We start from the raw sequence: 16,593 nt of genomic DNA on the forward strand, positions 1-16,593 counted from the left end.
AGAGCCTGGCACTTTGCACTTGGACTTATAGCCTCCAAACTGTAAGACAATAAACTCCTGTATGTTAAGGCCGTCCCATTTGTGGTATATTCTTGTCAGAGTGGCACTAGGGAACCAGAACACTACCCCACAAACTTACCCCAAAGTCACGACAGGTGGGCATTTCAATTTTAGACCTCTAGAAACCTCATCATAAAGAATACTGAGACGGAGGTTTTGCCTCAGTTTACCTGCCTAGGATCTAATCCACCAGGGTTTAAACTCTGCTCTAACCCTAGGTGGAAACATAGAAGACAGAGGTGCACGTTTAGGGGGCAAAACTGATAGAGACCATGATGGATTCGATTTGACAAACAATGAGGGAGAGGGGTTGAGGGTATAAACTTACTCCTCAGAAACAAACATCACATGAGAAAAAAAAAAAAATGTAAGTGAGAACTCTGAGTTTGAATTGAAAGAATTGATATGAATTTTTGGTGTATTTTTATCTTAGGAAAATTTCCTGGCTTTATCCTTTGAAGAGGCCAAGAAACAATGACCAGATGCTAAAGCAGTGAACACCCCCAAACACAAAATTATGGTGTCTAGATACCACTTCCCATTAAAAGGAATACATGTGGGAAAATAACTGATTTCAGGTCTTGGGTGTGAAATGTACAAATTAATCTGGGACCATACTGTCATACAAGGAAGCAACTCACTGCTGTCGAGTCAGATCCGTCTCATAGCGACCCCTCCTTGGGTTTCCGAGGCAGTATCTCTACAGAAGGAGATTGCCCAACCTTCCTTCCAGGGAGTGTCTGGTGGGTTTGAACTGCCAGCCTTCTGGTTAGCAGTCAAGTGCCTTAGGCACTACACTACCAGAGATCCCACAAGAAAGCAAGGGAATTATTAAAGATTACTTGGGTCTTGTGAAAAGGACTCAGGAGTTAACCTGAAGAAGCTTTCATTAGGCAAAGAAGAGATTATTTGAGTATCAAGAAGAATGGCTACAATGGACAGACACACATTAAATGTGTTGAAATCCACAAGTTCATAAAAATACTAAAAAGAGAAAAAAAGAAGAAAAACCTCAGTGATCATTTTTGGAGGATATTAAGCCGTGAATCCATTTTTTCAAAGTGGTAAACAGAGGGAAAAATCAAACATTCATTCTGCCTTTCCTGTACAAATATCGATGAGGGGAAGTATTCTAGCCAACAACAAAATGAGAAATGATAAAGTGAGAATATCAACACCATCTCTAATGATAACAGGATACAGACAGTGGTCATGGTGGCTGCTAACATGACGAGAGACCATCAGATATTTTGTGCCCCTGGGAGAAGGACATAATGCATGAATGCGTTACCCATGAATACTGAATTGAAATATTCATTAAAATACTGAATTGAAAACTAATCAATTTCTCATCCTAACTACCACTTTATACAGTGGAGAGAGGAACGTGTTGAGCGACACCACAGAGAACCAACCAGCAAAATCCAGAACAGAGCAAATAACCCAGTTTTATCGACAAATCAATTGCAAGAAAAGAGAAAAAAAAAAAATGGGAGAAGGACTAGAGATTAAAAGACTCTTGAAAGATATAGCAATGCCTATTCCTTCTGGGTCTAGGGTTGACAATACCCATCTCGCACCATTCTGAGGAATAGGAGTGAAGACCGTCTGTAAAGGATAGCCTCCCAATGGACTTGGCTCCATTTCTAACAAGGACAGGGATTCTCCACAGCAGTGCAAAAGAAAATCTTTTAATCACGCACAAGGGTGCTGGAGACCGGACTTGAGACAGGAAGTGTCTCTCGAGCTGTGTAGACAAGCGATACATACAATGAGACCAGTCCTTCCACCTCTCAATCAGAGCGCCTGCCTCAACGTGGGCTACGTGATCAATACTAGCCTCCAATGCCTTAGGACATTCAGCAAGTGACCCGAGAAGAGAAAAATTCAGAGTGGGAGGAGGAGAAACTTACGAGGTCCTCGTCCCCCCCCACAACCGGTTTACTGGGTAAATTGTACTTTCCATGCCCCTCCCATTGGTTCCATCCTCCAAGCTGGAAGTGGGGACAGAAGGACCATGGAGAGGCTGGGTTACCAAAGGGGAAGATGATGTTCAGGAGATAACGAAAACCGTGGCTTCTCTCCAATCTCCACCTTACCCGACTCAACGGCAGGAAGCTTCAAGCAGACAGAGCCACAGACCGTTGACTGAGATGGGGGAAGGGACTGTGAGGGGCGGGGCTACAGGGTGTCCAGCCAACGGACAAAAAGGTGCAAGCCTCGCTTTATTTTCCATCCTGAGGCGGGACTTCCGAAGTGCAAAGGCATCTAGGACCGCTCCTTTTTTCATTCCCAGACACACCCCTCAAATCCCATCCTCCAGTAGGTCGGGGTGTCTTCTTTTCTCAATTTAGCCTGGGAGCAACCTTCTCATGGGCCCTAAACTATCCAAAAGCCTGTTATTTCTAAACATTTGAGAGAAACCCATCCTCTGGTCATCCTCATCCACTACTGGGTGGTACTTCAATTCCATTATGGAGCCACCCCTCCCACAATTTCCAAGAGACCCACTCAGTTAACCTCTACTGGGTACATTTATTTGATTTAGCCCCGTGGGACAACTAGTGATGTCTCTTCCAAGCAGATCTGGCCTTTGACTAGCTTACCAGCATAATAACTTGGTGGTCCCCAAAACTAGCTGTGATGGACTCACAGATGCACTTCATCCACAAAACATTCTTGGAACTATGGACACAACCTCTTCATAAAAAAAAAAAAAAAGTTAAGATTCATGACAGGACCACCACAACCCATTCACAAGCCCATTTATGGTCATTCCATCTTTCATGAAGCCACCATTTCCTGGGTAAGGCCTCTCCAACCTGGCTGAAGACCAAGACTTGGGGAAGACAAATCTAGTCCTTTAGTATGGGAATTTGCCAAGGCAAGGAATAGGCAGGACGTCAGGGCTCGACCTTTGGCTGTTGAAAGAACAGAAACCTTGTGGAAGAAGAATGAACACTTGAGACATCTTTTCTTTTTTCTTTTTTTTTTTAAATGGTCTACACACACCCAGGGCCTCAGGTCCCAGTGGACTGAGACTGATTTATTGAGTAACAGTGTTGACTCTTCCAGTTCCATTCCAGATGAACAGACCAGAAGAAATAGGTCCAGCAGTCGTCACCAACAGTGTACACGAGTTTTACGTGTGTGGATTCAGGAAAGGCATGGTGTCGATATAATCATGGTGGTCACCAGGGTTTTGGAGGGGCAACAAAGTCAGGCCCCCATGAGTCCCCCCCCACACACAAATGCCCGCACCTCTGGAAATAGAAGAGGTTCTGGGTCCAGAGATATCAACAGTTGCAAGTTAATGTTAGACACTGCCTGTTAGATCAGCTTTGAACTTTGTGTGAGGGCAGGCCACATGAATGAAGTTATTACAAAGTCATGAAATCACTCGACAGGTCCATCAGCCGTTTCTTTTCTCATCTTGCCAGATGTCCTCCTTGTGGAAATCTCTCCTGGGCACCCTTAGGCGGCTCCTTAGAATGAGAGATTTGGAGACCGTGGAAGGCATATTGAAGGTGAAGCACCTGAAGGGGACCTTGTGGATGAGGCAGTATACACAGTAGAGAGGGACAGGTAGGAAGGCAATGATACTTAAGATGGTTGCCAATTTGAGCGTCCACACTGGGTATTCTTTTAGCACTTCTTTTGACTGTGGAGAGATAAGAAAGGGGTTCAGAACATCAAGGTGCCCAGGAGAAGAGGAAGGAAAAGAGGGGCAGAGGAACCAGGGCAGGGGACTGATGAGCTTTTGAGGCATCAGAGAACGAGACCACGGGGTCCTCAGGCCGCGAGTGGATTGAAAGGTCTGGCCCCCACTCCCTAGGGGTTCTGGGGCTTGGGGAGGGAGGCTCACAATGCTTGAGTTCCAGGCCATGTAGGTGAAGTCCTTTGTAAATATGTAAAACAGGGTGACTAGAGTCAGGCCTAGCAGCACCAATGGACACACATAGCACCACAGGTAATGAAAGATGGGTGATATGGGGTGGCCCATCAGGGTCATCATCTCTGCAAGGAACCTGGGAGGAAGAGCCACAAGAATGGGGGAGGCCAGTCAGGCCCTCCCCAGCCTTGGGTAAGGGCCAATCTGGCCTTAACGTATTTCAAACATTCGATTTCACCTTCAAACTCCTGCCCCACCTCAAGCCTTATCCTCTCTCATCTTCTCCCTGAGTCAGTCTGCCCTCCATCCCAACCCAAGGTTTTTCAAACATCCCTGTACTGCTCAAGAACCTTCCGTGGATACCCCTCAGGATAAGACCCCCAGCTTCTTTCATTCATTCCACAAACGTGAGAATGTCTGTGATGTGTTGGGGACTCTTCTAGAGGTCGGGTACCCAGCGGTGAGCAACAGGGACAGAAACAAAGGACACTCTGCCTTCAGAGAGCTTACTTCACTTTTTTGTGAGTCCACATATGCAGTCTCCTTCAAGGACACTTCCTCAACCTCAATAAATACACAGTAGAGTCCTTTAGTCTCCTTATCCCTGCCTCTCACGCTTTCTGTTTGAGTCTGCTCAAGCATCCCGTCCTCCGAGATGCTCTTCCTGACAGCCCATCTTCCCTGCAGGAGCATCTCTGCTCCGGCGCTGTCCAAGGTACTTTTATTACAGACCAACCACTCTACTCTCCTTTTCAGCAGACATTGGTCTTCCTCTTTGGACTCTCTGCTTTGAGAGAGAAGGAACTAAATTGAATTCAGTCCTATTACAGTACCACAGGGCTTTCTTCATACAGAAAAGAATCTCAAGAATTCTTTCAGTGATTAATAAATGGGTGAACTGAGTCCAAGAACCACTAGCATCAAAAATGCTGCCACCTGATCCTTTTACCCTTGAACGATTCCACCTGGATGTCCACACACCAGCCTGGTAAACAGCCAGGCTCAGGAGCCCCTTGTGTGTGGTTGGGATTCTCCCATTACCTCGTCTACACCCCAGTCTATGACTGTCTTGTTCCTTCTTCCCTCTCAGCTCTGCCTTCAAACTGTACACAGACTCGGACCACTTCTCTCTACCTACGTCCCACACCCCAGCCATTGTTGGCCCACCCTTGGAATAGTACAATGGCTCCCAACACTTCTCCCTGCTTCACTGTTGGGGCCTTAACGTCTACTCTCCACAAAGCAGACATTGGCACATTTTTTTTAAAAATGAGTCTGGTAATGTCTCTCTCCTCCTCAAAGTCCTCCAACACGTCCAGCCTCATTCTGCATAAAAAGCTTGCAGGGCCCTCCGCGATCTGCCCCCTCAACCTCCTGCGCCTCAGCTCCTGACACTCTTCTCCTCACTCCCTCAGTTTCAGCCTCTCTGTCCTCCTGGTTCCTCAAAAACTGCTGGCAAGGCGCTTCCTCTGGGCCCTGCTGTGTCCTCTGCTTGCAGCACTCCTTCTCAAAACCTTCCCATGGTCTCCTCCAGCATTTCACTCAAGACTCCCCTCAAACGACACCTCATCAGAGAGGCTTGTCCTGAAATCCCACCTCAATTAGCACCCACACTGCTCCTACTCTTGATCATCTTACCTGACCCTTTGAATTCCTCCGTCCCTTAGGCCCACTGACACTTTTACATTTTGTTTTCATTTGTTTGTTTGGTCTTTGTCTCTCCCCACCACTAAAATGTAAGCTCCATGAGGGCACGGATGCTTGTTTGAGTCAATGTTGCATCCCCAGTGACTAAAACAGTGCCTGACACATATTACACACTCCACGAACATGGCAAATGAGTGAATGAACACAAAGGTTTCCCAGAAGACCTTGAAGTCAAGGGTCTATGGCTATGTCACTCTAGTTGGGTGAGTAGTAGAGGCAATAAGAAAAGGTCAACCTCTACAGATCCAACGTTAGTAAAAATGTCATCACCTCTTGGAGCCATAGAACCAGGCTATAGCCACAGTTTCCAAAGTGATGACGATGACAGGATGGACTACCCAGTGGTGACTCAGCAGTCTGAAGTAATAGTAGCCTGATGGTCGAGCAAAGAAGAGGCTGAGCAGGAACATGAGCAAGGAGACGCTCACTGGAGAAAACATTGGTTTGGGATCAAGGTCAGAGGTCTGGCTGGGTGACAAGGGCAAAGCAGAGGTCATTGACCAGTGCAGGATAAGAGTCTTTGTGAAGTCAGGGCTGTTGAGGGGAGTAGGACTATAGGTCAGAATACCTATGAGCAGCTTTGGATGGCGTCTGAAGAAAGGGAAGGTGTCCTGCAGTGGAGTAATGATGGCTTGCATGATCCCTACGGTGCCACTCAGTCCTATGCTCAGTAACATCATGAGGAAGAGGATGGACCTGAGGGCTGACCCAGGAATGAACGACATGGCTTCAGTGAAGGCCAGGAAGGCAAAGGTTGAGCCCTGCTTGACCTGTAAAGGGAGAAAAGTGCAGAAGGAGACAGATGGCGACATAATCCATCTTTCCTGGAACACTCCTAAAGTCCCAAGTCTCTGAGAAGATCATATCTCCAAGCTGACCCTCTGACCTGCAAAACCACCATGCCCAGCATTATGCATGGAAGAGCATTCTGCCAACGGGAGCTGTCTGCACCACCAGGACTGCAGATTATCCTGGTGCTTCTGGGCTGTTTTCTGGTCCTCATAAAAGCCAACATTTCTGTGGTCTATCAGACTCTGAGGAATCCTAGCCCCACCCCTGCAGCTACCTTTACTGACCTTCAAAAGCTTATCCTTTATGTTACAGGTAGACACCTTGCTGAGGACCACCTTCTTGGTGGAATAAGGAAGGCTGTCAATCCAAGTGTCGAACGTGGAGCGTGCGTTAGCAAGCATGTTTTCAGGGGGCTTGGCCTCAGGAGGCAGTTCTCCCGAGGACACCAGATTCAGGAGAATTTCAACATTCCTGGGGAAGAGAGGTTCAATCACATGAAACCATTTGGCCTCTGAGGAGACTGACTCCTTTTCCCTTATCTTCCACAGGAAAAAGGATTATTGCTAGCCTAGCATTACTCATCTGGGTAAGACAGACCCTGCAATGAAACCTAGAGGACATCCACCTTCAAGGCCATGAATGTGCACGTGGGAGCCTGAACGATTCATGACCACGCAGGACTTCAGGAGATGCCTTTTCTGTAGTCTTCCTGGGGCCTCTGGATACTTGCTCTAGTAATGGGGTCTTTTTCCACCACCCACTTCCTCCCTCGCTTCCTTCTTAGATGAACGGATAAAAGTCATCCTTCTAAGTGCCACATTATAGAACCCAAGGAGCATCACGTATGTGGGCTGCGGTATGAACAGTGCACCGATGGAGTCATGCGATCTGAGAGCAGCACATTATAGAACCCAAGGAGCATCATATATATGACTGTGGTATGAACAGTGTACCCGTGGAATCATGAGATCCCAGAAAAACACATTATAGAACCCAAGCAGCATCACATATGTGGACTATGGTATGAACAGTGTGCCCGTGGAATCATGCAATCCGAGAGAAACACATTATAGACCCGAGGAGCATCACGTATGTGGACTGTGGTATGAATCGTGCACCCGTGGAGTCATGCGATCTGAGAGCAGCACATTATAGACCCGAGGAGCATCACGTATGTGGACTGTGGTATGAACAGTGTGCCCGTGGAGTCATGCGATCTGAGAGCAACTGCTTCTTGGACTTTCTGATCTGAACCTTGCTGACCTCTCCAGCCACCTGCTCCCCATGATCTCATTATATTCCATGCTCTAGACTTTACTACTTATGGTTTCAGGGCCTGCCATACTCTCATGCCCCAGTACCTACCACACCCCCACATCCTTCTTCACTTGGCCCAACTAATACAAATTCCTCAAAATTTAATAGCTTGGTTCAATAATTCATTGTAATAGTCATTCATAGACCATATGCACAATTATATGGTTTAGTAGGGAAGTAATATAGGATCAGAATTAATTTGAAAACAAGAATAACTCCGGATGTGGTTACTTGATCAGGACAGCGTATTCTCAGCTGCTGCAGCCAGCCCTTTGTTCTTGGCATGAGCTCTGTGTTCTCATGCCTCGCCTCTGCCCCGTGCTCAGATAAGTGATACTCTCTTTTTTTTTTTTTTTTTAGCTCTGCCAACAAGTGCCTGGAGGACCCCCACTCTGCCAGCTAGCCCTCTATCTAAAGAGTTGGAGCTCTTTCACTCCATGATTTGGGACACACCCTGTAGCCATGGAGTCCACCATGCCATCTCATGCCAGTCTCCTGGTTGTGCTGCTACCACTCCAGTGTTACAGCTCTCTGTTTCCTGGCTCTAGGAGGTTCTCAGCACAGGAAACCCATAGCCAAAGTATGCACTCCACTCTAGGTTCTTCTTGATGGTAATAAGGAGCCTCATCCCATCCTCTATGGGATGTTGCTTAGTGAGGCAAGTGACGCAATCCTATTGGGTGGATTTTACTACTTGTATAATAACTGAGCAGTCTTCTCACTGGAGTAACCTGACCAGTCCCCTTGGCAATGGCTCCACCTACCTGCATAATAGCTGACATTTCTCTGCCAGTGGAGGCTGGCTTCTTCCCTGGGAACTAGACAAGGGCTACTCCAACAACCCTTCAGCGCCCAGGAGAAATAATCGCCCAAACTGTTTGCTTTCTTTTTCACAGAACCCTGGCAAAAGTCCACATTAAGAAACCCATTTCATCACAGGGGGATGTGTGGCAGAGAGAAGGGTCTGCAAGCTTGCACAGCTGCACCTGCAAGGAGTGAGAGCTGTGCTGAAGGGTAGGGGATGTGCCCTCCACTTCAGGGAGGGCCTGTCTACTGGCTCCCTGATCCGAAGGTGTACCCTGTTGGTCCTAACCCCAGTTGTACTGTTACTACTTTAGTAAGTAAGGTCTGTGAGTTCTGTTTAACCATTGTAATTAATTATCAAACTCAGAAGAGAAAGTGTGGGAGAGTGAGCTGGCGTTAGAACTGGTAAAAAGGTTGGAGAGAGGAGCTACTTCCTGACCTCCACCTCACAGGAATCAGCTTTAGGCTGATGGTGATTCTGTCTCCTCCTGAATTTAGCAGACTTCTGGCACTACGAGCTACCATTATAGAACACTTTGGTCAAAGATTCTATAAAAGAATACCAATCAAATGAAGGAAAATGCAGGAAAGAAATTCAAATTATCACAGAATTCAGACTTTATGGAGCTAAGAGGGCTGGATGAATTCCCTGAGATAATCTTAAACCTTCAAATACCCCCTGAAGACTTCTTCAAACCGAACAATCGTGTAGCTTAACTTCTAAAGGACTGCCTTGAGCAGTGTGCTCTTTCAAGATCGATTTATAAGGGATCAAACTGACAATGGCAATTTAAAAGTTTAGATAGGAGACCTAGGGGCGGTGAGTTTATGTTAACGCAGAAGGAACAACTCAGAGGAGGAGAGTGAGAATGGCTGCAGAACTTGAAGAATGTGCTGGACCTCATGCCATTGTCCACGGAGAAACTGCTGAGCTGGTGTGTCTGCTGTGCATATTCTCAACAACAACAAAAACAAGTTGTAAAAACATGAGGAAATCTCCATGAACTGAAAGGGAGTGATTCCCAGGATACCTTATCAATTTAAAGAGCAAGTTAAAAAAAAAAAAAAAACACAGAGCTTGTTATATCTTTTTATATATAATATCCTTGGGACCTCTAGTGGCGTAGTGCTTAAGGCACTTGGCTGCTAACCAGAAGGCTGGCGGTTCAAACTCACCAGTCACTCCTCAGAAGGAAGGTTGGGCAATCTACTTCCGTAGAGATACCGCCTCAGAAACCCAAGGAGGGGCTGTCATGAGTCGGATCTGACTCGACAGCAAACAACAACAACATATAATATCATACTATATGCGTAAGAAAGAAGAGTAAAAAACAAATTCTGATTATTTTTGTGAACAGAAGGATAAGCAAAAAAATAATGAGATTTGTTCCTTACAGGGAGCGGGTGGGAATTGGGCTGAAGTGATGGAATAGGGAGTGATATTCCTCTGAGTATCTTTTTGTGGAGTTTGTGTCTTGAAGCCACTATGAGTTGGATTCGACTCGATGGCAGCGAGTTTGGTTTTTTTTGGAATGGCTAATGATCAGGAACATTTCTTCACGTGTTTGCTGGGTGCCTGAATGTCTTCTTTGGTGATGTATCTGTCCATGTCTTCTGCCCATTTTTTAATTGGATTGTTTTCTTTTTGATGTTGAGGTGTTAAAGTTCTCTATAAATATTAGAGATAAGTTGTCTGATATTTCATTACTGATTTTTTTTTCCCCCAATCTGTACGTTCTTTTTTGGAGAAGTCTTTTGATGCACGTAAGAATCTCATTTTCAGACGGTCCTCGTCATCGAGCTCATCTTTTGCCGTTTGTGCATCTTGAGCTTTGCTTAACTATCTATTTATACCATAAACTCGGGCCTCGAAGTTTGCCCCTATTTTTTGTTTGATAAAGTTTATAGTTTGAGGTTTCACACTGACGTCTTTGATCCACCTGGAGTTAGTTTTTGTGCATGATGTGAGGGAGGGATCTTGTTTCATTTTTCTGCAAATGGATAACCAGTTTTGCTAGCACCACTTGTGAAAGAGACTATCTCTCCCTTATTTAATGGATTTTGGCCCTTTGTCAAAGATCAGCTAACCATAGGTCAATGGGTCTATTTCTGGGTTCTCAATTCTGTGCCACTGGTCTATGTGTCTGTCATCGTACCAACCCCAGGATGTTTTGATTACTGTGGCTGTATAGTCGGTTTTGAGATATGGCAGTGTGAGACCTCCTATGTTGTTGTTCTTCTTCAGTAGTGCTTTGCTTATCCAAGGTCTCTTTTCTTTCCATATAAAATTAGGGATTGGTTTTTTCATGTCTTTTAAGAATGTTGATGGGATCTGGATTGGGATTGCATTGAATGTATAGATTGTTTTGGGTAGTACTGACATTTTCACAATGTTCAGTCTTCCTATCTATGAGCATGCTATATTCTTCCATTTATATACATCTCATTGTTTCTTGAAGTAGTGTTTTGTAGTCTTCTTTGTTTAGAACTTCTGTGCTCCTGGTAAGATTTATTCCCAAGTATTTTATCTTTTTGGTAACTATTGTAAACAGTATTGATTCTTTATTTCCTTCTCAGAGACCTCTTTGCTGGTGATGAGGAATCCAATGGATTTTGCATGTTGCCTTGTATGCTGCCACTATGCTAAATCTCTCAATAAGTTTCAGTGATTTTCTTGCTGAGTTTCTTGGGTTTTCTATGGATAAGATATGATCTGCAAATAGGGACAGTTTACTTCTTCCTTAGCAACTGGATGCCTTTGATTTCCCTTTCTTGCTTTATTACCCTGGCTAGGACTTCCAATACAATGTTGAATAGGAGTGGAGATATGGGGCATCCTTGTCTGGTTCCTGTTCACAAGGGGAATGGCTTCAGTCTCTCTCCACTGAGAATAATGTTTGCTGTTGTTTTGCATATGTGCCCTTTATTATGTTGAGGAATTTCCCTTCTTTTTCTATTTCTGAGAGTTTTTATCAGGAATGGGTGTTGGATTTTATCAAATGCCCTTTTCTGCATCAACTGATATGATCTTGTGATTCATTTATTTTACTTATGTGAGGTATTATACTGGTTGTTTTTCTAATGCTGAACCATCCTTGCATACCTGGTATGAATCCCACTTGGTCATGATGCATTATTTATTTAGTATGTTGTTGAAGTCCATTCACTAGGATTTTGTTGAAGATTTTTGCATCTATATTCATGAGGGATATTGGTCTGTAGTTCTCCTTTCTAGTGGTGTCTTTGCCTGGTTTTGCTACCATGGTTATGCTTGCTTCATAAAATGAATTTGAGAGGATTCCATCCTTTTCTATGTTCTGGAATAATCTGAGTAGGAGTGGTGTCAGGTCTTCTCTGAATGATTGGTAGAATTCTCCAGTGAAACCATCTAGGCCAGGACATTTTTTTGTTGGTAATTTTTTATGACCTGTTCAATTTCTTCTTTTGCTATGGGCCTGTCCAAATTTTCCACCTAAGTCTTGCAGCTCAGGGCCTTCTGGGGCAGCTTCATTTTAAGCCTGGGCCCCGGATAGGCAGGGAAGTGAGGAGAGTGGACAGGGACAACTAAGGGAGATGAACTTGTCTGTCAGTTTGTTGTCCTGTGGTGGCCTGCATGTTGCTGTGAGGCTGGAGGCTATGCCATTAGTGTTGCAAAATACCAGCAGCATTACCCATGGTGGACAGGTTTCAGCGAAGCTTCCAGGTTGTGTTACACTGGGTTCTCTAGAGAAACAAAGCCAGTAAAGCTTATATATAGAGGGAAAGAGAAATTTATCTTAGGAAAGTGGCTCACACACATATAGAAGCTGGCAAGTTCCAAGTTCTTGGATCAAACGTCAAGCTGGAGGCTTTTTCCACTCTTGCAGCTGCAGGGGCTGATGAGCTCAAGGTTGGCAGGCAGTATATTGGCTGTTGACTCCAACAAATGACAAATCCAAGGTCTCCAGGCTGAATAGTGGATTGTTTGCTCACAGACAGCTGTAGGCAGCACAACAGAATCCTGATCTACAGAAGTATGTCTCTTTTCCCAAGATGTCGTTAAATATACTGGAAGCAGGCCACACCCCTAGTCAAACTTCCTTTCAATGGATTGGCTGCCCAAAACATATATATCTGATCCCATCATGAGAATAACCACATCACAAGTGCTTAAACCACACAGAATTGTGGTCCAGCTAAGTTGACACACAGCTCCAACTATCACACAGACTAAACAAGCTCAGAAGAAGGGATGGGCCATCCACTTCTCAAAGACTTCACCAGTGAAAACTTTACGAATAGCAGTGAAATAGCAGTCTGATATATTACTGAAAAACTTTATGAACAGCCCTGAAACACTGTCTGACACAATGCCAAAAGATGAGCCCATCAGGCTGGAATGCACTCAAAACATAATTGGGGAAGAGCTGACTCCTCAGAGTAGAGATGACAATGATATGGATCGAGTAAAGCTTTCAGGACCTCTGTTGGCTGATGTGGCATGACTCAAAATGAGTAGAAACAGATCCAAACATCCATTAACTGGAACACAGAATGTAGGAAGTATGAATATAGTAAAACTGGAAGTTTCCAAAAATGAAATGGAACACATAAAGATAGTATCCTAGGCATTAGTGAGTGGGAATGGACTGGTTTTGGCCATTTTGAATCAGATAACCACATGATCTACTACGTCGAGAATGGCAAATTGAAGAGGAATGGTGTGGCATTCATCATCACGAAGACTGTTTCAAGATCTGTCCTGAAATTCTGTCAGTGATAGGATAATATCCACATGCCTACAAGGAAGATCAGTTAATACTACTATTATTCAAATCTATGCAGCAACCACCAAAGCCAAAGATGAGCAAATTGAAGGTGTCTACCAACTTCTGCAGTCTGAAATTCACCAAACATTCAATCAAAATGTGTTGATTATCACTGGTGACTGAAATTCAAAAGTCAGAAACAAAGAAGAGTCACCGGTAGCTGGAAAATATGGCCTTGGTCATAGAAATGATGCTGGAGATTGGATGATAGAATTTCGCAAGACCAATGACTTATTCATTGCAAACACCTTTTTCCAACAACATAGATGAGGGCTACACATGTGGACTTTGCCAGATGGAATACTAGGAATCAGACTGACTACCTCTGTGACAAGAAGTGATGGAGAAGTTCAATGTCTTCAGCCAAAACAAGTCCAGGAGCTGATTATGGAATAGACCACCAATTGCTCATATGCAAGTTCAAGTTAAAGCTGAAGACAATCAAGTCTATGTAAGTCAAAATATGACCTTGATAATATCCCTCCTGAATTTAGAGATCATCTAAGGAACTGATTTGATGTACTGAACACCAATAACCAAAAACCAGAGGAATTGTGGGACACATCGAGAACATCATCAAAAAGGTCATTAAAAAGACAAAAAAATGAAAAACAGACCAAAATGTATGTCAGAAGAGACTCTGAAACTTCCCCTTGAGTGGAAAGTAGCCAAAGCAAATGGAAGAAATGACAAGATAAAAAAGCTGAACAGAAGATTTCAAAGAGCAGCTTGAGAAGACAAAGTCAATTATTATAATGAAATGTGCAAAGACCTGGAGCTGGAAAACCAATAGGGAAGAACACAATTGGCATTTCTCAAGCTGAAAGAACTGAAGAAAAATTTTAAGCCTCAGGTTGCAATACTGAAAGATTCTTTGGGCAAAATATTGGATGATGCAGGAAATATCAAAAGAACATGGAAGGAATAGAGACAGTCACTGTACCAAAAAGAACTGGTCGATGTCCATCCATTTCAGGAGGTGGCATATGATCAAGAACCAATGGTAGTGAAAGAAGTCAAGGCTGCATTGAAAGAACTGGCAAAAAACAAGGCCCTAGGAATTGACAGAATACCCACTGAGGTATTCCAACAAATGGATGCTGTGCTGGAAGCACTCACTCGGCTATGCCAAGAGATTTGGAAGACAGCTACCCGGCCAACTGACTGGAAGAGATCCATATTTGCACCCATTCCAAAGAAAGGTGATCCCACAGAATGTGGAAATTATCGAACAATATCATTAATATTGCATTCAAGTAAGATCTTACTGAAGATTCAAAAACGGTTGCAGCAGTATATTGACAGAGAACTTCCAGAAATACAAGCTGGATTCAGAAGAGGATGTGGAGCAAGGGATATCACTGCTGATGTCAGATGGATCTTGGCTCAAAGCAAAGAGTACCAGAAAGATGTTTACTTATGTTTTATTGACTATGCAAAAGCATTTGATTGTGTGGATCATAACAAATCACGGATAACATTGAGAAGAATGGGAATTCCAGAACACTTGATTGTATTCATGAAGAACTTGTACATAGAACTGGAGGCTTTCATTCAAACAGAACAAGGAGATACTGTATGGTTTAAAATCAAGAAGGGAGTGCACCGGGGTTGTATCCTTTCACCATACTTAATTCAATTTGTATGCTGAGCAAATAATCCAAGAAGATGGATTATATGAGGAACAACATGGCATTGGGATTGGAGGAAAACTCATTAACCTGCAATATGCCGATGACACAACTTTGCTTGCTGAAAGTGAGGATGATTTGAAGATTAAAGACTACAGTCTGCAGTATGGATTACACCCTAATATAAAGAAAACAAAAATCCAATGAAAAGCTTGACAACAGATGGAGAAAAGACTGAAGTTGTCAAGGACTTCATATGACTTGATTCTACAATCAACACCAATGGAAGCAGCAGTCAGGACAGGTTAATGATACTTCTATAATCGGGTTGGTGTCACCATGTGCATTTATGATTGGTTTGTTTGTTGTTATTGGTTCTCTATTGGAAGGACTCCCTTTAACATCTCTTGTAAGGTTGGTCTGGTTTTAACAAATTCCCTTAATTTCTGCTTATCTGAAAATATGATTCCACTCATATTTGAGGGACAATTCTGCTGGGTATATAATTCTTCACTGGGGATTTTTTCTTTCCGGCTCACCTGCATCGTTTCTGCTGAGAAATCAGAGTTTAGTCTTATTGGTTGCCCTTTATGGGTAGCTTTTCATTTTTCCCATGCTTCAGGATTATTTTTTGTCTTTTGTTTTGGTGAGCTTGATTATGATATGTCTTGGTGATCTTCTTTTGGAGCCTAACCTGTTTGGGGTTCGTTGAACTTCCTGCATGGATATATTTTTGTCTTTCATCATATCAGGGAAATTCTCTCCCAACAAATACTCGACAATTTTCTCTGTGGTTTTATTTGTCTCTTCCTGTTCTTGAATTCTGATTACCTGTAGGTTATTCCTCTTGATGTATCCCATATGAATCTTAAGCTTTCTCTATTTTGTTTTGAGCCCTTAACAAAGTAGTATTGGGGTATTTGCCTTCAATCTTATTAATTCTGTGTTCCATTGATTTGATTCTACTCCTTTGCCCCTTTGATGTGTTATCTATTTCTGAAATCACAGTATTAATCTTCTGGATTTCTATTTGTTGTTTTTGTATTATTTCTAATTTTTCATTTTCCCAATTTGTTCTTGTATTGTTTTCCTAAATTGTTCCAGAGTTTTGTCTGTGTTCTCCTAAATTTTGTCAATATTTTCCTTGATCTGTCTCTCAATTCATTGAAGGTACGCAAATATAATTCTTGAATTCCTTACCAGGGAGTTTCAATGCTACTTCTTCCTCAGGAATTTTTTCTTGGTTTATATCCTGGTCCCTTGTATCTACTACTTTACTTTGCATCTTTGGGTGGACTGTGATGGTCTATTGTCTCTGAAACACTGCGGTGGTGTTGTATTTATGTTTAATGTATGAAAGAGAATAAGAATGTCTGCATAGATCTCTGTTAGCTGTTCATAAGGAGCAGGTGAGGGTGAGCTGAGGTGGTATTGGACACCATCTCATTGGTCAAGCTCACTCACTGCCATCGAGTCAGATCTGACTCACAGTGACCCCTCCTTGGGTTTCCAAGGCAGTATCACTATGGAAGGAGATTGCCCAATCTTCCTTCTGAGGAGTGGCTGGGGGGTTTGAACCACC

General features: G+C 43.5%; 1 protein-coding gene across 1 annotated transcript in view; it reads right to left on the reverse strand.

Annotated features, from left to right (window-relative positions):
* Nucleotides 1–3,472: 3,472 nt before the first annotated feature.
* Nucleotides 3,473–16,593, reverse strand: part of LOC103198800 (orphan sodium- and chloride-dependent neurotransmitter transporter NTT5-like) — an 86,452-nt gene continuing 73,331 nt past the window's right edge. The window contains exons 12-16 of the mRNA XM_007943008.1: nt 6,736–6,922; nt 6,228–6,429; nt 5,930–6,086; nt 3,926–4,088; nt 3,473–3,721 (exon numbers count right to left, since the gene is read on the reverse strand). Of these exons, the coding sequence (XP_007941199.1) occupies nt 3,473–3,721; nt 3,926–4,088; nt 5,930–6,086; nt 6,228–6,429; nt 6,736–6,922 (958 nt within the window). The remainder of the gene's footprint in view (nt 3,722–3,925; nt 4,089–5,929; nt 6,087–6,227; nt 6,430–6,735; nt 6,923–16,593) is intronic.

The sequence above is a fragment of the Orycteropus afer genome, unplaced genomic scaffold (assembly GCF_000298275.1).
Source record: "Orycteropus afer afer isolate SDZICR_OR568_19922 unplaced genomic scaffold, OryAfe1.0 scaffold00099, whole genome shotgun sequence".
NCBI lineage: Eukaryota > Metazoa > Chordata > Mammalia > Tubulidentata > Orycteropodidae > Orycteropus > Orycteropus afer.